This window comes from Microdochium trichocladiopsis (genome assembly GCF_020744255.1).
Source record: "Microdochium trichocladiopsis strain MPI-CAGE-CH-0230 chromosome Unknown B0I36scaffold_2, whole genome shotgun sequence".
NCBI classification, from domain to species: Eukaryota; Fungi; Ascomycota; class Sordariomycetes; order Xylariales; family Microdochiaceae; genus Microdochium; species Microdochium trichocladiopsis.
Window position 1 is genome coordinate 1,013,946 of NW_025763545.1, and position 21,264 is coordinate 1,035,209.

The 21,264-nt window shown below is 57.4% G+C and overlaps 3 protein-coding genes across 3 annotated transcripts; all 3 read left to right on the top strand.

The window, feature by feature from the left end:
* Positions 1-12,191: 12,191 nt before the first annotated feature.
* Positions 12,192-12,515, top strand: B0I36DRAFT_359077 (uncharacterized protein; the record flags this gene model as incomplete). The annotated part of the gene is made up of 1 exon (XM_046158075.1): positions 12,192-12,515. One exon carries the CDS (start codon positions 12,192-12,194, stop codon positions 12,513-12,515), a length of 324 nt encoding a protein of 107 aa, XP_046016487.1.
* Positions 12,516-16,600: 4,085 nt separating this feature from the next.
* B0I36DRAFT_345498 (uncharacterized protein) lies at positions 16,601-18,186 on the top strand (the record flags this gene model as incomplete). Its single annotated transcript, XM_046156362.1, has 2 exons — positions 16,601-16,862; positions 17,078-18,186. The coding sequence occupies 2 exons, from the start codon at positions 16,601-16,603 to the stop codon at positions 18,184-18,186; spliced, it is 1,371 nt and encodes a 456-aa protein (XP_046016488.1).
* Positions 18,187-18,657: 471 nt separating this feature from the next.
* B0I36DRAFT_65080 (uncharacterized protein) lies at positions 18,658-20,065 on the top strand. The gene is made up of 2 exons (XM_046163156.1): positions 18,658-19,667; positions 19,758-20,065. Exons 1-2 carry the CDS (start codon positions 18,890-18,892, stop codon positions 19,907-19,909), a joined length of 930 nt encoding a protein of 309 aa, XP_046016489.1. The 5' UTR covers positions 18,658-18,889; the 3' UTR covers positions 19,910-20,065.
* The last annotated feature ends 1,199 nt before the right edge of the window (positions 20,066-21,264 follow it).

The following is a 21,264-nucleotide window of genomic DNA, read 5'->3' on the forward strand; positions in this document are numbered from 1 at the left end:
TTGAGCCCCCCAGGCTAGCTTTGCATGCCGCGCAGAGATGGGCCCGGGACTCCGTCCGCTAGCAAGGACAAGATGGACACCCACAGATGGGAGGAGGATGACCCGGCCGTGGAAGAGGGGTGGTGTCGCTGTCGCGTTTCTTCAGGTGTGCAGGCACCACGACTGCAGGGTCCAGCGTGCACTCTGCTTGTTGCCCAATGGATGATTCGCTGTTCCAAGCAGTCTGCATGCAGGCGTGCCGAGCTGTCGTCGTGGCTGATTCATGGCAGCCCCCAAGAAAGCCTGCTTTCGTGGTGTCGCGTGCTAATGTTAGACTTGTTGTTGCTGATCCTCGGGCCTGCCTCCTGCGAACGATGACGTTCTGTGGTGCCTGGCCGTGGCCCATGCGTACAGATTTAGCAGCACATGTGCCTTGTTGCGTCAGTGGGACAGCAACACGGACAGCCAAACACGACAGGATAGGCCGCCCCTCTCCCGCCACAGTGGGCAGGGCCGGCACCAGGGGGCCCCCCATGTCGCAAGCACGATCCTGGAGTTCTTCTCTGCGTCGTCGACTGGGGTCCGGCAGCTTCCATGAATCCAACCCCTAGCCGCCTCGACGTCCAACCAGCGCCGTCACCATCATTGCAGTTAGTCAGTTCGAGTCCAGGGGGCCACTCGGCGAGGTTGCAGTCAACCGGTAGCTCAGGGTTTCGAAGACCCGGAATGACGACTCCTCGCCACTGGCGAGTTTTGGCGTCGAGCCAGAGCGAAAGGCTTCACAAGGCAGGCAGGGTACGGATTCGTCACACCCGGATACAATGTCTGTTGAACAGTCGGTCTTGGTCTTCGTGTTGGCCTGCCCTGCCGATGCCCGGGAGAATCAGCGAAATCTAGGAAGAGGAATTGCGACCCACGTTCTCTGAGGATATCCCCTCCTGGGCGTCAACAAGTGGTGATCATGCCTCGTACTACGTACGGGCCTGGTGTGATTGCGGCCCGATCTACAACACCCTGCACCGGAAGGGTTGCTCAACACATCCAGGTGTAATTGGTCATGTAATTCCTCCATCGCCCAACCTGTGCCCTCACTCAGCCGCGCCGGAAGCTCTGCGGGCAGTCCCAGAGCGCCTCTTGTTTGTTGCACGACGCAGCCCAAGCCGGTGCTGGGATCAGGGATCTTGGGGAGTCGTCCGCCCCTCGACATCGGCCAGGGCAGTGATGCTAGTGATGCTAGTGAGGAGGCGCCTCTTTCTGGTCATCTTGGCTGGTAGGGCACCTGAGAATCGCGTCTTGTGAGACGGCCAGACAAAAGACAACTGGCCCCAACAGTAAGGGAGCACATTGATACGAGGCACGGAAAGCGACGCAGTGAGAAGAGCCGCGCAAGATCAGTGGCTGTGGGCACCGGTGCTGATGGAGTCGACGGTCGGTTTAGAGTTTGGCTCGATCTGGCACCCAGGGACAAGAGGGAAAAGCTTGCAAGCAGTGGTGATCCGCGTGCAGACGATGCCCAACGGCTCCGCACAACAACACTGGCGCAATGTCAGGCATGCGGAGTGTGATGTTGTGCAGTCTCGGCAGTGAACGACGTGCTTGGCTAGACGAGAGAGCCACCACGAACGAGCAACAGCCCGCGCCCACACATTGGCGAAACACGAGCTACGAAGAATGGCTACTTCGGTACTCATGTTGCCAAACAGCTGGCCCCGTTTGAGGCAGACGGCGGACCTGGTTTGTCCATTGCAAGCTGGTCGCCTACGTAGTGCTGGCTGTTGCTTCCAGACTCAGGGGACGAACTGTTCCCCAAACTCCTTGAGAAACTTCTTGGGTTAAGCACTGCTGTGATGACGACAAGACAACTACGACCCTCTCGTCACTTTCGAGAGAATCTATCGCACGGAGATGACCAACAGCGGGCAAGCATGCATCTACCACATCCGTCGTCTGAACGACCCCTTGGGAGCATGATGCTAGCAGTTGGACGGGGCTAACGATGGCCCTAAGGCAGGCACAGGCTTGGCCTCCGTCCCATTTCTGAGCTACGGGAAACCCACCACTCTGGAGCCGGCACAGACCAGTCGCAACTCGAGGCAGACGCGAGGCCGTCGGCTGCTCTCGCAAACACCACCCGCGGCTCGTCACAGCCTGCCGCCATGGAGGAGGGCCGGGGACCCTCAATTTGCACACCGCCATCCGCAGCTCGCTCTGCAGCAACTTTCTTCTTCTTCTCCATCCATCAGGGATCACGAAGAGGCCATTCAGCAGCGGGGCAAAGCGGCATCGCGATGTCACCTCCGACCGTGAGGGTCCCCGTCCAGGACATGGCATGGACAATCGTGCGGCCGGCGCCTGGCGGAAGAGCCACGAGAGTATCCGTGTCCGCCAGGATGGTCGTTGCACGCTCCAACATGGTTTCTCCAAGGATGATCCCACGACGGAAAGCCCCCGACCAACGCTAACGCGGGCCTATTGACACAGTCTCTAATGATGTTCTTCGCTTGTGACGCACTAGACGTTGTGGTCAGAGCTCTGGCACCAGGAGTGCAGTACTGTGCCGCGAACGATTGATCACGAAGATGTCTGCAGGTCATTCCGCCACTTAGAAATGTGCGGAGCTTCCCGCCATGGGGGTTTATACACGGCAGTCCGTCGCCTCGCGGCGTAATTTGCCGAAGACCCGGATCAGAGTCTGCGCGCGCAGATATGGCGCATCTCTGCGGAACGACAAAGAAGCACAAGGGCCTGGCCAAGCCCAATCATGACGGTGATGCTAAAGCACTCTGCGCTTTTACACTTCAAGCACAGATCGCATGCGAGTAGTTGCAGATAACCCTGCTTTGACGGGTGATGGATTTGGCACCAATGACGGTCTTAGAGTTCAGCCATCCACGCGCACTATTGGGCTCCGGCCAGATACGCGCTGCCGAGCATCCCGTCAGCATTTAGATCCAACTATGCTTGAAGCTACACCTCAATATAGTCACTTAGGACTGGCTGAACGCACTGTTTTTTTGCATGGCCAATTCAGCCTCGCCTGTCAGGTGCTCTGGGCAGGAAGTGCTGATGGGACTTGCGAGCAGCAGTCGGACTACAAACAAAGACGCTTTACGCATTGCCAACGTAATCATAAGCCAATAACAGCATCGAAGGCTGCGTTTTGACAATGCAAGGCCAGGCATGGGAGCCATCCGAAACTTATCTGAGCTGTGGATAGTCGGCATGTTCTACGAGGCTGGAGGTGACACATCTACACGCCTTGTGGTGCTTGACAGGCAATTGTAGGTCTTACCATTCTTACTGATTTTCCGTGCTATACAGCCCGAACGACTGTCTCCGACGCCACAAACTTGAAAGTAGTGGGAGACGACTGGGATCACAGAAGTCGTTAGTGGAGACAACATCGTGAAATGGTATCAGGAGAGGAACCCGCGAAACATATGGAGCAGGCTTCCGTGTCTGATCATCTGTACTTAGCCACCCGTTTCTAGGTTCCGCTGATTGGATAGACTGCCAATGAAAGAACAAAGACAATACTTCAGGCAGACATATAGGTAGGTCGTGTCCTTCGGTGGACTTTTACCTTGGTTGACCGTGAGCGACGACTGCGCTTTAACACGCCAGGATGTACTGAGCCTTGGTAGGATCTTGGGATTTCTGTGGCACTTGCCAACGGGATGATCTTTGAGAGCATGGAATCCGACATAGGAAGGCGAGATAAAGTCTGACCTGACTACTCCTTTAGCTGCGAATCAGAACATCTGTACGCTGCAATTTCTGTGTACTACTTGAAGCAAGTGGTCAAGATTAAGTATTGTAAATGCATTGCCCTTGCAAGCAAGGCTAACTTGTAGCCGCTCACTCAGGAGAAGTATCGGCCTTCGCCTTCTACCGAAACAAGTAGCACAGGCAGATATCATGAATATGACTGGGCCAGGTCATGTGTCCTCCGACAATGCTCATATCGCGGGCCTTGATAGCGTTCATCTTGAAGGGACATGTGTGACGAGCTGTCTTACTCTGTACGGGCTTATGAACGATCTGAGACTTTCCAGAAATATATGGGAGAGCTTCAAGATGTCAACATGCAGTTGTAGGCACAGTTGAGTGGGTTTTCACACCCGACGGCCTTGGTCCGAACATATTACAAGTGTGTTGTGTCATGCATTGTGGTTGCCGCTCTTTAGTACAGTATGTTAAACAACATCTGCACGAATCTTCTTGTTTCGTTGAAGACGCTGCCTTCATTGTAAATGCTCCGAGTCAACGGCGAGCAGGGAAACTCGACGAAACTGGGCGATATAACAACAATCACTGGGGAAAATAATAATATATTAAAATTAAAATTAAAACCGCACACCACCGAAAACAATGTATCCAGCTCACACTAACCAGGACATGATCGAGCTTGTACCACAATCTGGCCATACAAGCGGCTGTCGGAGCACTCCTAATTCCAAAGCTTGAAATTTTAGTCAGGGCCACTTCGAAGCTTCCATTTGATATAATTCTGCTATGGATGAAGTAGGACGTACTTGATGATATAATGCCTGTGTCGATCTCGTAGCCGCGGTTCAACATGCAACTTGGGCCACGCCAATATTCCCTACAAGACACATCACCGTCTTTCACACCATTTATGAAAGTCATAACAAGATTACTTGCAGCGTAGCTCTTGGATGTTGCTTGTTTACAGCTACCAGACTGCAATGGTCGATCCAGCCTGAAATGGAAATCTACATATGAAAGTCGTAAGAGGGCCCTTCCCATCAGCATAGCTCACCCGTCGTTGTGCGATTGCAGAGTAGCCTGACGTGGTTCAGCAGCAGCTGCTACGTTCCGGCATCGACAGGAGTACCATCCGGAAATGATACGCACTGCAATATCGAAATCGTCTGATGGTCGACCCATACTGGTAAATGGATTTGAATTACACAGCATGTAGAACGAGTCATGCCAATGGCAAAGTACTCTCTGCGAAAGCACGGTTGCATAGTTACCTTGCACTTGCATCATCACCACGCGGCTGAGCTTCCAGCTCACTCTTCTCCACACGAACAGTCCCCGCCCGGCCAAGTCCAAGGATACTACCGAGCGAGTCATCATCATGCAGACAGGCCCACGGGAGAGATAGACGAGCAAATGCATATGCGAATACGATGGATCACTTTTGCCAAGGGCAATTCGAACAAAACGTGAGGACAGAGTCAAAGAAGTGGAGAAATAAAGTTACCTGCGGACTAACGTACATTCCGGGAGTACGTGAACAATTCTCATTTCCAGAGCAGAGGGCTCTGAAATTGCTCCTCAATGCCGAATGTGACAGAAAGTTCAATACTGGATGTTTGTTAATATTGCCTTGCCATCCAGCGAGCTACACGAGTACAGTATGTACCAATTGATACGACCAGAGAACGTTACATGGCATGCTGTCAAAATCACCGGCGGTCCAGGGGGCTCCAGAGGGGAAGGACATGGGTATGAGGGGCTTCCCTGACGGGTCTGCGGGTCTTGCCATATTATCCCTCAGGGGTACATACGGTAAATTCTCGTTCATGTCAGGTATCTTGCCTTTTGATCGATAGGAACTGCAGTACCCCGGGGCAAGGCTGGGCCTGTCCGCCTCCCAAGCCCATGTCCTTTACCATTCTCCTCATCAGTCCTGTGGTATCCGTGCAACTGGATCGCCCTACGCGGTAAGCTAACGGTCGAAGCCATCGGCACGCTTTTCCCCCCTGCTTGGGGCCCCCTTCCTCCTTTGCTCGCCCCCCTTCCTCTTTTCCTTTTCCGTTCCCCGTTGGCCAAAACCGACATGCCAACCACGCAGCCCAAACCTGCAGTTGACGAACCCAGACGCCAAAGGTCTGAACCTTGTCACAGCCATGTCTGGCCGCCCGAGGTGGTCACCCCTTCCCCTTTCCCGTGCAGATGGATGTGCCATGGCACGTCATGCCCGCATGGCAACTTCCAAGATGCGCTGCTCGACATGTTGCTTGGCGGCGCGTGTATTTGCGCCTCGGCGCGACTTCTGTTAATCTATCCCTCTCCAGTTCATCCCGCCGCTTTACCAGGATCGACCGGCTTCGCCGCACTGGCAGTACCATCGGAAAAATTCTTCCCGGGCGATTCAGACAAGCACACAAAGGCGGCAGCGCGAGAGTGACAGGAAAGGTACAAATGCAAGTTGACTTTGGCAAGCACGCTCGGCCCGAGACGATGGTTCCGTAAATCCATCCCAAGTGCATTGCCAGGACTCCCCTGAGCTGGAGATCTGTACCGGGCTTGCCCATGCCTTGCCGATGTCCAAGACCTCGAGATCGGACTGTGGTTGCATATGCCGATGGGTGCAGGCAGGCAGCCCTTCCCCAGCCAAATCACTGTGCATCATGATGATTAGGGGTTCGCTAGATATCGAGATATTCTCTGGTAGCGCCGGGAACTTCCTGTGACTTGCAGAGTGGCTTTATGACCAGGATCACAGAGACAGCTTGCCGACCCGCCACAATGCTGCCGTGGCTTCCGCTCGTACTTTGTTCATGTTCATGGTGTATTAAGGCTTCCAGAAATGACCAGGTCGTCATGAGGATGTTCTAATTCCTGTCTGTGAACTTGGCGCCAAGCACACGAGGCTTTCTACACCGTCCACAGAGGGATATCCCGTCTGAAACCGGGTCATTTCGATGCTGAACCTCAACGCTTGGTTGAAACGCGAGCAGAAGCTAACGCTTGGAGGATGGCGTGTTGAGCCACTCCAGTGACGAGACCGGTGAAGGCCATGCCACATACTGATTGGAGACTCCGCAGGCGCTGTTGTCCGTACGGGGAGCCCGGTACGTACGGTGCCCATCAGGAGGTACTCCGGACTGCTAGATGCTGTCCATAAAGAGTCATGGCAAATGAATGTCGCTCCACACGAGGCCCCTTGTCGTCGTCCGTGTTTCCGCCAGTTGGACACCCTGGTCACCCGCAGGCCATCCTTGCTCATTGCCGTTACTTTCTTGTTAGAGAGACGCCCACACAGGTTTGGGGCGCTGTCTGACAACCACATGCGGTCATCACCAGCTCTCGGTCAACTACTTGCTTGGGTGGAGCCGTTGTACATAACTCGTGGCTCCTCGAACTGTCCCAAGGCGGAGATCATGACTGCTTCCGTAGACATGTCGCCCATGTTGGCACGAGCAGAGAACGAGCCTTTGCCTGACTGCATGCCACATCTCGCCGTTCCCCGTCGGATGTCGTCGTGGTGGGGGAGAAGTCTGCGCAGATTGGGTGCCCCCGTGGTACGAGCTGAAAACCATCACCACTTTCACGTTTGTGCTGGGGATCCCCTCAACTCTGTGGCGCACGCCTTGCCCTCTATTTGATCACAACAGAGAGCAACTACCATTATCGCTGCCGGAGCTGGTAAGCTATGTCAAATAGTACAAAGGAGCTCCCCAATGTGCACAGGTGCAGGACGGGTCTGTAAATCGTATGCAGCAGCGGATATACCTGTCCGATCCATCAGAGCAGCGGTCGATGCACAGCCGCGTGCTGATATACTTGTAGCGCGCCCCAGCCCATTGTTAGGTGCCCACGGAGTAGGGAAATCAATCGAGAAAGGTAGCATTACAGATTAATCTAATTCAAAGTGCAATCTCTCGTCTGCGCGTGGCTGTGCAATATGGAATATGGCCGGGTGCCTTCTTGGAAATCCATCGACGGACAAGGCAATGATGTGGCCCATGACGGTGCCATCTTCCTAAGTGTGTCGTATTGTCTTAGGCCCTGGTGTCCACAGCACAGTCGCATCAACATGCTTCACGTGAGTCCCCTCCCATTGGCCAGGACAAACAACTTTTTGCTCATGAACATCTTGCTAGGTAATATCGCAGGACTCAACTTGACTGGGCAATGGCATGGCTTCATTGATCATCACTGAACTCAGACACTGCTCTGGTGACAAGTCTGATGACACAAGATGAGCTAGTCTTCAAGGGCTCCGATAAAACGTCTACTTTGCAGGGCAGAGTTCTTTGGTCTTAGGGCCATACAGCCTGTCTGATCCGGCTTTATGCTTCCCAAGACACGTCGCAAGACCTCGAAATGGTTGCAACCCATGTGGGAATGAAGTGACTGGACTCATGATTTTCACGGAACAGCGGGTCTTCGCGCCGAAAGAACTCACAGGCTCCAACTCAAGCAATCAGAAAATGGCAGTTGCCAGTGGCCCGAAAGGTCGTGGCAATCGGACCAGAGGGGTGGGAACCGGCCCAGGCTTGCCAACGGGGTGCCGGACTAACGCTTGGATGGTGTGGGATTGGGAACACAGTACAGTATCGCGGAGCCTTTCGATCCAACCGTGTGCCCTTGTCGCCGCCGCACCATGACCAGCCTGACCAGGTGGGGAAGGTGACTTGGAATCCGAGCTGGGCTGGTCAGCCATCGGCTGGGGAGTGGGTAACAGCTGGCCCCCTGCTGGTCAGGCTTTGCTTGCTGTGTAGCTATCAAGGAGCGATCAAGACGCAGCCGTTGGATATCCGAGTCTGGGAGAGCCGTCCAGAGCCCCGGCCGGTCTTTGGCGCGGAGGTTCCTATTGGCGAACGCTGCAGATACCACGTACGACACGTGCTGAGCCTTGATCGATGACGCTCACGGCTCGACGCGGTAGAGAAGTGTGCTCATCGACAGCCAACGGTTGCGCGTGGTGATGGCGAGGATGCAGTTGGCGAAGTGGTGTACTCTCGTTGTTGGCAGGGAATCGTTCACGGATGGCCAACATGAGAAGTGCGTGCGATGTGTGGGATACACCTGGCAGCATTGATATTGTTTCCGAGTGCTGTGGTGGCGGCTTCTGGCGCGTCTCCATAATGGCCATCGTGCTCTTCTGGGCCGCAGGAAGGCGCGCGTCACGAGCAGCTGATGGATACTAGCGTTCGCGGCTTCCCAAAGCAATCCAATGCCTTGCCCACATACGACTCGTCACCTCGAGCGGGACGATGCTGGCATCCTCCTGCGGAGCCATATGCAAAACTTCGAACGCTCTTTGCTGGCTCATCAGCGATGCTGTGGTTGAGATGGTATCGACGGGGCGCCCGGATCCAAGCCTCCACCTCCTCAAAGGCTTGTCACACACCTTTACTGACCAAAAGCCCTGATGCATAACCCGCGGTCAAGGGTCCCTGATCCCAGTTTCTCGCGTGCTGGTTGACAACCACGACCCTGTCCTGTCAACCTCGACCATGAAGCAGCTGAGCCTAAAATCCCCGTTGAACCGGATTGCCGGGTTTGACTCTAGATGCGCGACCGCTCAGTGCGCAGATTCACGACCACTAGCCAGCCTCGTGGGGGATGACACTGCTGCCGTCATGATATTGAGATCATGCCTACCTCTGTCCCAGCCATTACTGGCCGCCACTCCAGATCTGAGACACAGACAGGACCTCGGTCTACTAATCTATCATAGTACGGAGCGGCGCAACGAGTCTCGGTTTTACTGGAAAAACTATCAGCAAATGTGGAGTGCGCCTCTGCGAGGCATTTCCAAACTAGGGGTTGTTGCGGTGATCCATACCAGGCTGCGTTCCCTGGAGGACCTCGATGGGGTGCTGACTTTGGCTATGTTCGCCCATTGGGAGCGGCATCACTTGGTGTGCGCCAGCTCATCCCTGCACGCCAAGCCAGGCGCTCCAAAGTGCTACCACGCTGACAGCAAAGCAAAGCACAGAGTGGATCGTCACCTTCACAAGATACACACGAGGAGATCTGAAATATTCGCAAGACTGAGATGCTGCAGCAACAGACTCATGCAGAAGCTCAGTTCTGGACGATATGCAGATGCACTACTTGCGTGCAGCGCGGAGACCTCGGACGCCATGTCGCTGTCCTGCAGGCGAAGTGGCTATTGCGCTTTGCGTATTGTCCTATTCACTCGCCGACCCCATGCAAGTCGCCTTCAGACGGTCCCGGGGTCGGGCTGAGGGACGGCTTGAGCTTAAAGTGAAGCACTTATGCCCAAGTCCCGCACTAAGCCATACCTGCCAGACGCAAGGGGGCCACCCTGTTCAACGGTTCAGTAGTGCTGCGTGCTACAACAACGGCACTACCAACAAGCCCCAACGATGATTGTGTCGGCTTGACTCGTTCTGGGTCCTTATGAACTCTAATGTGAGCCGTGACTGGTGGCCCCAGCGACACGTGGGCACCACGTTGTCCCTTTCAGAGCAGAGTTTCGTTCAGTGCCACCTGATCGTCATGGTGCAGCTTCTTTCGACGACCGCGTTATGGTGGTGCAGTGCCCGCACCTTCGCCGGTAGCGAGGTTTGGGTGCCTGAGTGCTAGGTATATCGCACGGCGCCAACGACCCTACAAGACAGTCGAAGCACTCCACGTTGTTGAAGCTCGTGCAGGTTGCAGGTTGCAGGGAGGGCAATACCTACAGCATACAGCACCGACCAGAGCAGCCACAATGGCAGGCAGCCCTTGCATGGACGGCGGGACCAGGCCCCCCCAGCAGTCTGCGGGTCGGGCTTCTTGGACAACTGGGGGTTAATCTCCGCGAGCACGTAATCCTGGCACTGGTCTCAGAACGAGTTTGAGACGGACTAGCTACAGTGCAGTAACCTGGTCACATCGACTATCTGTGGCCCCCATGCCGAGGTAATTGAGTTTCTCTGGCGTGTCGCCTGACAGGCATGAGACGATTGCTGTCGCCAGCCACAAAGACCTATCTACCTGGGTACGTATGCGAACCACGACACCACCCGCACTGCGACTTGACAGACGAATCGTGTACTGTATATCTGGTTTTGCGGCTCTGTCCTCGGTGTGGCCAACTTCCAGGCCCTACGACGCAAACAGGGATCATGGCTGGGCATCCCCATGGTCGCGGCCAACCCTTATCAGCTGGGTTGCTTGCCGGAGCTAGGGCTGGACCTTGGCGGTGCTGCATGCGGGATAACGGAGCGGTGCACGGCATTGTACATGGCGAGATCTGCTGACTCCAGCCTCAGGACTAGCATGCTCAGCATTGCTGTGCTACAGATGCCCAGAGAGGATACCTTGCGCTGTGCAGCTTCGGCACGCAAATCGCCGTTGAATACCTTGATGGGTCTCCTCTGGAAATGACCTTTCGACTGAGCACGCTATGCGACCGCAAATCGACTCTCGCGCTGACCAAAGCCAACCAATAGCAGCTAATCTACGGAGTGGTGTTCGCAGGCAGTTTGCACACCGCTATCCCGGCTGTCTCGCCCCCAATCAAGTCATACGAAAACATTGGAGCAGTGGAGGATGGCCGCAACTCTTCATGGTGCACGGGCTTTGCAGAATGCTCCCAGTCCCAAGGGAGGGCTCTTCGACGCCACAGGCGCGTCGAGCGGAGGCGCGGTGCGATGTTCCAATGAAGCGTGATCAGCACAGGGCGGCAAAGATCTCTTGGTGACGACACATCTACATAAAGGCCTCTCCTGGTTCCTAGCATGCAGCCACAAAATGTGTTAGCAGACATACGTTTCGCTCGGCACGATCGTCTGATTGACATCATTGCCAAATTTGGATGCTGGCCGACTTAGCCCATTTTGCGATCTGAGGGTGCAGGCCTGGTGTGGCGTGGCCTTGCAACCCCACGAAGACAGGCTCAAGGTCTGCACGTTCGACAGCTGACCCTTGTTCAAGATCAGATATCCTTGTGCAGTCAGTGAAAGAGGGCCCCACAGGTATTGTTGACCCATGCCTCTCTTCGACTATGATTCGAACGACGGTACTCCGTAGTGGGCGACGGCGCCCGCGGTAACATGATGGATGATGCGCCAACGAGGCATTCTAGAAATGCCACCTGTTGACCGCGTCACACAGCTCCACCGCCGCGCGAGCTAGCTCGAAACATGAAGTCTTGCTGCGCGCGCCACTTCTCATCTCGCATGTGCGGTGCGAAGCCGAATAACATGACGGGCAGATGGCGCCCAGTTGCAACGGAAGGATCAAGGATCATCGCTGTAGCCGCGATAGAGGTCGGCTGACTCCTTGCAGGCCGGATCTCTATTACTGAAGCACCTGGCGGCGGACCAGCATTAGCGTCCTGTCTCACCACGACACGGCAAAAGCGTCGCCGTTGGAGGAGCGCCTGTAACACGTGCGAGTCAAACACGGCTGGGGCCTTCCCCATCGTCGGCAGCGCCTGTCACGGATCTGCCGAGCGACAAAAGTACGCCGCCGACTGCTTGGCTGCAGCCATGGAACAGGAGTGCCCCTCATGGTTTGGCCATTGCGCAAGCGGCGGCGGCACCGAGTCGAAACCCTCGTCGTCAAACCAGAACGACGGCGCGCTCGAGGCCGTTGAGGAAGGGCGACTCAGGGTCCAACATTTGAACAACCATGACGCGCATGTCGACAACTGCACGAGCGAGGTCCAGGACGGCCATGCAGACGCGTCGCAGTCGCGTGCCAGGGAGCACCCCAGCCATGTGCGCGCCTGGACATGGGACGGGAGAGACTGGGCCCGGCAGGCTCACCAGGTGCGATCCAACCAACGCGTGCTGGGCCAGTGCCTAGGGTAAGGGGAAGTGACGAGAAGAGCTTCCACAGCACCTGGCAGGCAGGCATCTGGGAGTATTCCAGAAGTCGAGGCGCGGGGCGGCGGGCAGCCACTGGGCAAGGTCGAGGACATGGCCAGGTGTGCCAACAAGGACAGGGGTGGTCGCAAGGTTAACCAGGTCGGGCCTGGAGCTCGCAACGGGAATTGCAGGGGCCATGTGGACGTTTCACGACCTGACAAGGCCCCCGATTTTTGGGGACGAGCTGTGCTCTACAGCAGCTTGCCTAGGCCGAGTCCGGGCTAGCGCCATCCTCCACCTCATCATGACATTCTGGTGGCACTAAGCACCACTCACCGATTTTGCGTCGCCTCGCTAGCCCTGTTGTCGGTGCTGTTGCTGTGTGCCGAGCGATCGCAGGCTGCTGCGGGCTCCGCCGCAGCTCGGCACCTGCACGAGCAGTGGCCCCGAACGCCAGAGACATTCTCTAGCCCTCGAAACTTGCCACGTTCTGCACTGTCTTAGACATGCTCCTGGTCGCTGCTGTCTCGCCCGAGCAGACCACGCACACACAGACACAGACGCGCACGCGCGCGATACCCGCATGGCATGGCGTGGCATGGCACTGGCACCGTGATATGACAACCCCTGACCAGCCTCGCTGCGAGGCCAGGGAAGAACGGCATGGCCCATGGGTGAGCTAAAAAAGACGTTGGAGTTATTCTCTGCTAGGCCGTGCTAGCGCCGCTGTGTACGAAGGGGTGGGGGCGACCAACGGCGGCGCACATCCACATCCATCATTGTGCTGGCCGGACACGCTCGTGGTCCTGACCCACCTCTGGAGAACGTCGGGACAGTGCTCGCATCTGGTGGTCCGCCCGGCTGTGTCCAGCAGAGAAAAGCATGGAGCAACAAGAGCGGTTGCGCCTCGGAGCCAGCCCGTCTGTGCCGCGCACCAGCATGCGCGCACATTTCCCTCAATGTGCGGCCAGCCACCCTGCATCGTCGCCTGCTGGCACATGGTTGATTACGCGGTGCTCCAGAGGCCATCTCTGCCACATCGCGAACAACCAGCGCCGCCCGCCGGGCAAGCGCGTCGACTGTCGTCGTTGAAAGACGAAGCTGGCACCCACCCCTGTGTCGACATGGGCTGTCCGGCAAGACTTAGCTCCCGTTTCTTCTACAACGCCCCCTGGACAAAAGCCAGAACGACGGGTGTCCCAGGGCGGGACGCGCGCTTCCCTGGCCCTGGTGTTCGCTTACCTATTATGGGAGCAGCAGGCTAACGGCGTGCCTGGTGGCGGATGCGCTCGAGGCTAAAAGGCTTGGAGTGGGGAGTCTGCTCATTTTGGTGGCTGCAGACACGCCTGCGGCACCGGGTGTGATGGGCAGAGGAGCCAAAAGTTCCACCTAAAGAGGACAAGTCCCAATCTCGCGCCCTGGCCCCAAGTGGCTCTGCGGGTAGCGAGCCATGCCTAATTTGAGGACTCCAATGCTTATCAGGAACAAGTTTGGCTGGGGCAACGCAATGACAAAAGAGCGCAGCCAGGCATGCAGTCAGAGAAATGAGGTCACGAACGGGAATTGCGAGTCGCCCGCAGCCGGCTCACGTCGGATCCTGCTCCGCATGGAGCTGCTGCTAATACTAATACGACGCTGGCGTTTTATGCTACTGGTTGCTGCTGCTGCTGCTGCTTTTGGGACGCTCGTGCCTGCCCCGTCGGGATGCGAGCTCGCCTAAGGTACGGAGAGTCGCAGGCGAGTCGGCAGCATCGCGTAGTCGGTAATTAGTGCGTGTGATTAATCTGTCGACAGTGAAGCGTGTGGCGCAGGACGTCATTTCATCTTGCGAGAGGAGGCAGGCAGGCAGGCAGGCCGGCAAACAACGAGAGATCATGTACGTCGTATGCGTGCTGGAGCAAGTCCTGGACGAGATACCAGGTGGTACCTGCGGCTGGCGCATGTGACGGGAGCGAAGCTGGAAGGGACGGCATGGCATGGCATGGGCGCGCTTGTCAAGTCAGTGGGTGGCCACAGGGGTGGCGGGAGGTACCCCGAGGGACCTGGGGTTCATTTGGGGCCGACCGACGGGAGAGGCGAAGGTCGAGCACAGAGACAAAGCATCACACCACGAGGAGGAGGAGCACGAGGAGACAGGCAGGCAGGGCAGGCACAGGCGCCGAGGCATCCATGGCGTGGCCGGGAGGAGGGCGAGGGTGGTGGTGCTCAAAGTGGTGGTGGTGGAGGTGGAGCCGTCGCAGGCAGGGTCGCACGCACCCACCACACCGCCTTGTTCTGCGCCGGGCGACCGGGCCCCTTGTCTGCGGCGAGTGGGCTAGCACCGGGGGTCAGATGCCTCATTGGGTTGCCCGGCCCCGCCTCGGCTGCGGCGTGTGGCGCCCCCATTGGCCGGCTCATCTTAGCCTGCAGCAGCGTGCCCTGCCTTGTTGCCGCCCCTGTCACGTTTTGCCATCCCAGCCCGTCAAGCACCCTACTAGCGCTCTGGCCACGCCTGCTAGCGCCACACCCGCCCGCCACGCTGGCAGGGGCCCCCTATTTCCTCCTCGACCACTGCCTGCTTGCCCACACGCTTCTCCTGCCCCTGCCGGCCGCCACTTGTCTCTTTCTGCTCGAGACCTCCTTTAGTGTTGTTGCGCAGGTGGTGGAGTTTCTGGCAGGTACTTGGCTGTGTGCTTGTGCTCTCGATGGTTGACTGATTATTGATGATGGGTTCTTGTCGGCGGGTTGGGGGCGCGCGCGGCAGTCAGCACACACACACACGCAAAGAGAGTGCAGGTCATCATCATCCCTTCGAGCCAGTCACCTCCCAATCCTATTCTCCATAGGTTCTTCCGCTCTCTGGCGTTTTTGCGACTTACTGCGTGATGCCCACCACTCTGCGCTAGCTCGTCGCATCCTTCATGCACCAAGCACAGGCATCATTATCTGGGTATTGCACGTCCGCTGGCGCCGGGCCAAACGAGCAGCCATATCACTGCTGTTAATGACAATTTCCCTCTGGGGGCCAGCCGCGGGTCCCCTTGTGGCAGATAGCTCCGTGTCAGTTGTTGCTTTAAAGCCCCAAGGCGTGGCCGCAGAACAGCAAAAACTCCGCCTGCCCTCGCCGGCTCCAGTTTTCGCGCCCAACCGGATCCCTACCTCCTGCATTCTCTTCCTCTCTACACTCACAACCTCGTGCTCGCCGCGCACACTCCTGGCCCTGCCCTCACCTCTCTCTCAAATATCCAGCACCCTGCTCTCTCGCGGCCGTCACGCTTGCCAATCCTCGCTCCGATCTCCAAATCTCTGGTCGGCTGTTTTCCTCCCAAAGTGGTGCGTATACTTTTTCCATACATCTCTCTTACCCCCCGGAACCCTGGTCGCCGCCCCGTCCCATCTCCTCTTGCTCCATCGGGCACGCGCTCCAACAGGTACCCGTACATCTCTCACGTCCTCCTCACGCCTCCTGCTGCGTTGCTTGATCCAGAGATCGGTTGGCTTGGTCAGCTCCTGGCCACTCTCGGGTCCCGCTTCCGCCCGATCTTTTTTTGCCGTCCTCTCTGCCTTGAGTGCCTGGCTGCCTGCCAGGGCGGCAAACAGCACATAGTTGGGCGAGTCGCGCAGCAAGGACAGAAAAAAGACCGAAAGGGCAAGAAAAAGATATTGGGATACCTTCTGTTCACCATCATCATCAACATCCTCCTCCACCTACATCCGGCTCTGCTTGGCCTGCTGCCCTGTCAGAGTGCCTACCCTGCCTCATCCTCACACGCCTCCGCCGTGGTTACTACGTATACTGTGGTGGTGGTCGTGGTGGTTCCTCTCATCTCTCTCCACTTCTCCGTCTTATGCCAGAGCCCTGGTCTGTCTGATTACCAGGCCCTGTCCGCCTGTTCCCTCCCCCCTCCACCTGCGCCCCCCCTCGTTCACCAACGCCGTACCCGGTCCAGGTCTCTCGCTCGTCTACAAGGGGGGCTGTCGCCTTTCCCCAAATACCTCTCCCCTGCGCCTGGAAAAATAAAAACTATCGACGCGTCCGCCTTCAAGTCGAGACTGTCATCCCGTGGTCGTCACTGTTCGACACTGGCTTCATCGATAACTCAGGACTAATGGTCGTCTCCTCTATGCAGCACCATCCCCACCACTCGCAGGGACCGGCGCCTCCCCAGCATCCCCGACCATCGAGCATTGTGCACCAGCAGCACCACGCGCCGCCGCCGCCCTCACAATACTCTTCCTCCCACTCCATCCAGTCGCCATACCAGCAGTCTAGCCACGCGCAAGGCGGCCAGCACTCCCAAGACCTGCCCTACTACGCTCACCAGAGCCCGTACAGCACTCCTGGAACCACTAGCGGATACACTTCCGCAGGTAAGTTTGCCCTTCGTTTTTTTTGGTTTTTCTTTTCTCCTGCACGCTTTCTGTACCGCCCGCGGATATTTTTGTTCTCTCGACTGGCACTTCGGGATGCGCGCGCTCGCGCGCGCGCACACACGCGACAGACGGCGAAGCACGCTTGAGCTCCAGGCATCGCAAGGGTTTTCTCTTCTTTCTGTGCGACCATGGTTGCTAACACGAGGTCACAGACACATCCGACATGATGGCCGCAGCTCAGATGCCTCGTCCGTACCCGCCTATGTCGTATCATACGCCGCAGTCCAACTCGCCTGCCTCGGTTGCCTCGCCGTCTGGACATGATCAGCACCGCAGCATCTATGGCCAGCCGCCGTCGCAGCTTCACCAGCAGTCTATGTACTATGGCTCCCAGCAGCCTCAGTATCCTTCAATCCCTCAGCAGACTGCGCCATCTCCGTACCAGAACCATGGCCAGCAGCACCAGTCGATGACTTCGCAGCCCGGCATGATGATGTCGCACGGCCAGCACCAGATGTCTCAGCACCCTGGTCAGCACAGCCAGCAGGGTATGACTGGCAGCCCCCGCCACGCGAAGATGGAGCCTCAGATGCCTCCGCAGCTGCACCGGCCTCCATCAGGACCTCTGGGGACTCCTCAGCAAAACCAGAATGGTGGTCAGCTCAACACTCCCACTGGTGCCTCGACACCAGGCGGGATCAACAACAATGCGGCCCCCGGGCCTATCCCAGCCACCACCCCCCTGGTCGTGCGGCAAGACAACAACGGCGTCCAGTGGATCGCGTTCGAGTACTCTCGCGACAGAGTCAAGATGGAGTACACTATCCGTTGCGACGTCGAGTCTGTGCTCACAGACGACCTGCCGGCCGACTTCAAGACGGAGAACTGTGTCTATCCTCGGGCCTGCTGCCCCAAGGACCAGTACCGCGGAAACCGCCTGCAGTACGAGACGGAATGCAACACTGTCGGCTGGGCGCTTGCTCAGCTCAACCCTAGCCTGCGTGGCAAGCGTGGTCTGATCCAGAGAGCCGTGGATAGCTGGCGCAACAGCAACCAGGACCCGAGACTGCGGAGTAGACGCGTCCGGCGCATGGCCAAGATGAACACGCGCAAGGCTGTTCAGAGCCCACACCCGCACATGGCTGCCCCTAACGGTCCTGGGGGCCTGCCCCCACAAGGAGCCATGGGCCCCGGTGGTGCGCCGCCCATGGGTAAGCCCGGCATGAGCCACATGGGTCCAGGGATGCACCACCAGCAACACCACCACGACTCGGCCGGACAAGGCGGCGGAGACGAAGTCGGTATGTTTCACCAGATGTGATTGATTGCGTTGCTGTTAGTGCAATTCCATGATACCATCACCATTTATACCTGTTGCTTGTTTTTTTGGTTGAAGTTTTCCACACAATGGAAGGGGTTTGGGTGTACCTTTTTGTGTTTTTGTCTTCTATTTTTTCTCCCGTCATCTTCTTTCTCAATCTTCTCATAAAAAGTACGCGGCCATTTAGCCGCCGGCGCACAAAGGAATACCGGGGAAATCTTGGCATTAAACTGTACATTATGAGTCGTCTTGTACCTCTGCTAGTGGCCGTGAAGTTTCGCCCGGCTCAAGCCGTCCTTGACGGACAAGAAAATGGTCAAGGGATCAGGACAGGGCCTCGAATTCTGCACCCACGCTGCACATACACAACCAAAAAAACAAACCTGGCACAATTTCTACTTCAGAGAAGAACATCCCAGATGCAAATCCCCCCCGAGATTGGAACTTTACCATTCATCACCTGACACGGAATTTTGTCCTCCTTTCCCCTTCCGCCCCCTGGCCTGGTCCCCTCCCTCAAAACCCTGTCGCTGTCTGGTGTCTTGGGGCCCGGTCATTCCCAGTTCCCAGATAAACGCGCATCTGCCCTGCCTACCTTCCCAATACTGCTACCATATAGCCCCACACACAATCTCCATGGGTCGTACAGAGGAAATGCCTGCTAACATACCTGGTTGTTTCTTAAACAGGGGATGGAGAGTACATGGATGATTCCCACCATCACCACCACCAGGCACCGGCCGGCGGCCCTGCTGGGTCCGGGCCTTCGGATGACGTGCGGTCGGCCCATGTCTTTACCGGCTACCCCCAGCATCACCCGTATCCTAGCTCTGCCTCCAACTCGTCGGGTCCCATGCCCCCGATGAGCCATCACCAGGGCGGCCATGACGGAGGGCACCCTCACCACGGCGGGCACCATAGCTCTGCCGTCGCCGCCGCCGCCTCTTCCTCTGGCCGGCGTCAGAGCAGGGACCTGGACAATCCGGCCGGCTTGTTCCCGGACCTGCCGGCAGATAAGAAGCGCAAGTTCATCCTGGTTGAGGACAACAAGCGCAACTGCCGGCTCCGGGTCCGCGTCACGCTTGAGAATGTCGACACCAAGGAGATCCCAGACTCTTTCCGCAAGAGCTCCTCCGTCTTCCCGCGTAGCTACTTCCCCCGTGAGATGCAGAGCCCGCCCCCGAGCGCCACCGGCTCGCGGTTCTTCCAGGACGACCTGAGTGACAACGAAGCCGAAGACGACAATGAGGCGATGGAGGTCGAGGGCGGCCGCACCGGCCGGTCCCGCGGCAAGAACACCCGCAGCGATAGGGTCATGGTCAAGGTCCCTCTAGCCGGCGGCGCCGAGGGTGAGGTTGCGATCCCGCGGACACGCCGGGCCGCGCGCCAGTCCGAGGTCAAACTCAACGACCTCGGGTACCGCATGGCGTGGTTGCAGAGCCGCGTGTTCGCCGGACGGACAGTCTTTTTGCAGAAAGCTCGTACGTTTCTTCTCCATAATCTTAGCTCGTCTTCTTTCCAGTCTCGCCCAAAGCCAAGTTGCACGATGCTGACATTTTGATTTATCGCAGTCGACAACTATCGCACAAAGACGCGCACCGCGATTGAGACTGTGCATGGCCCCGACGCTGAGATCGACCCATCGCACTATGTGATGCGGCCTGGCAAGCGCCGCTGGACCGAGCGCATGCGCCGCAGCGAGAAGCCCGAGGATGACGAGTAGAGAGACGGCTCAGCAGGCTTGTTAGTATCTCTCCGTCACCCAGTATCGTCCTTCTCGAGTCGACACATCGGTGCCTCGCGTGTCGCGCGGGCATCGTTGTGTTTTTGTAGATACGACGACGCCATCGCTGCGTCGTTTCCAATCATGGCCCTGCTTTGTTTCCTGCTTTGCTGTGGTTTTCTGTTTTTTCCTTTTCTTGATGACATAGACCTATCGATTTTCTTCATGAGATGGATATACCTTGGGGTGCCAGTTTTGCTAGGGACAAAAGAAAAAACAAAGCCGGGGATGACCGGAGATGATAAAGGGGAATGACGTCGTCCGTACGCTGCTGGGTGTTCCGGCGGATGGTGTTTTTATCCCTTTTACGGTCTCGGGTTGTCTTCCGGGAGACGGACATAATTGTCTCGCCACCACGCTCACGCGCGCATGTGGGGGGAGCTTGTACATGCTGTTTATGGGACTTTTTTTCCTCTCTCGTTTTTACTCGTCTGAGGTCCATCTCTTACATATGTTTCTTCTTGACGACTTCTCCTGTCCTTTTCGGGGTACGCATTAATACAGTCATTTCTGGCTTGAGCTCTCACTGGAATGATTTATGAAGGCTCGCAAGTCTTTGGTGGGAAATCCCGGCTGCGGCTTGGTCATCTGTGCTGTGCATTGTCGTGCCGAGGCAGTGTTGTCCTGCTCTTGCTGCCGTGAATAAGATGGGCGGTGGCCCGGGCGTGGCTGCTGTGGTGATTTTTGATGAATCCTGGCCGGCGACGACTCTTGTTATGTGTGGTAACTACTGGTTTTGTCCTGCTCTGTGGCATTTCCCATGTAACGGGCGGTTCGAGGCGAGTCAGCCGCAGCATGGATCTGGCTGGCTGGCTGGACCAGATAGCTGGGTGCGGTGCGGCGCGGCCATGAACGGCGGCCGTGGCATGGGATGCATGCAAGTGCAACAGCGATCTGCACCAGCCGGGGTTGGGAATTGGGTGGTGGTGGCGGCGGTGGTGGTGCATTCTTGTGGTTCACGCATGGCGGTGGGTCCCCCGTGCGGCGGCGCGCGCCGTTACGCAGGCGGCTTGCAAGCATCAGAGTTGGGACGGATTCCAAGGGTTCGGGTGCTGGGAGTATTAGAGTGTGTGTGGTGGTGGTGGTGTGGTGGGGACGGACGGACGTGCACCCAGGCCAGCACGCAGCGCGCGAGCGCACGCACTTTGGAGCGCCGCACCGCCGCCCGCCAGCCCGCCCGGGGCCGTGGCCGGGGGCCGGGGCCGTGGTCCCTCTCGCCAGCCGCGCACCACCACAGCAGCCGGCTCTGCGTGGAACACTTGGGAAGGGGGCCCGGCCCTAGACACGCATGCTCA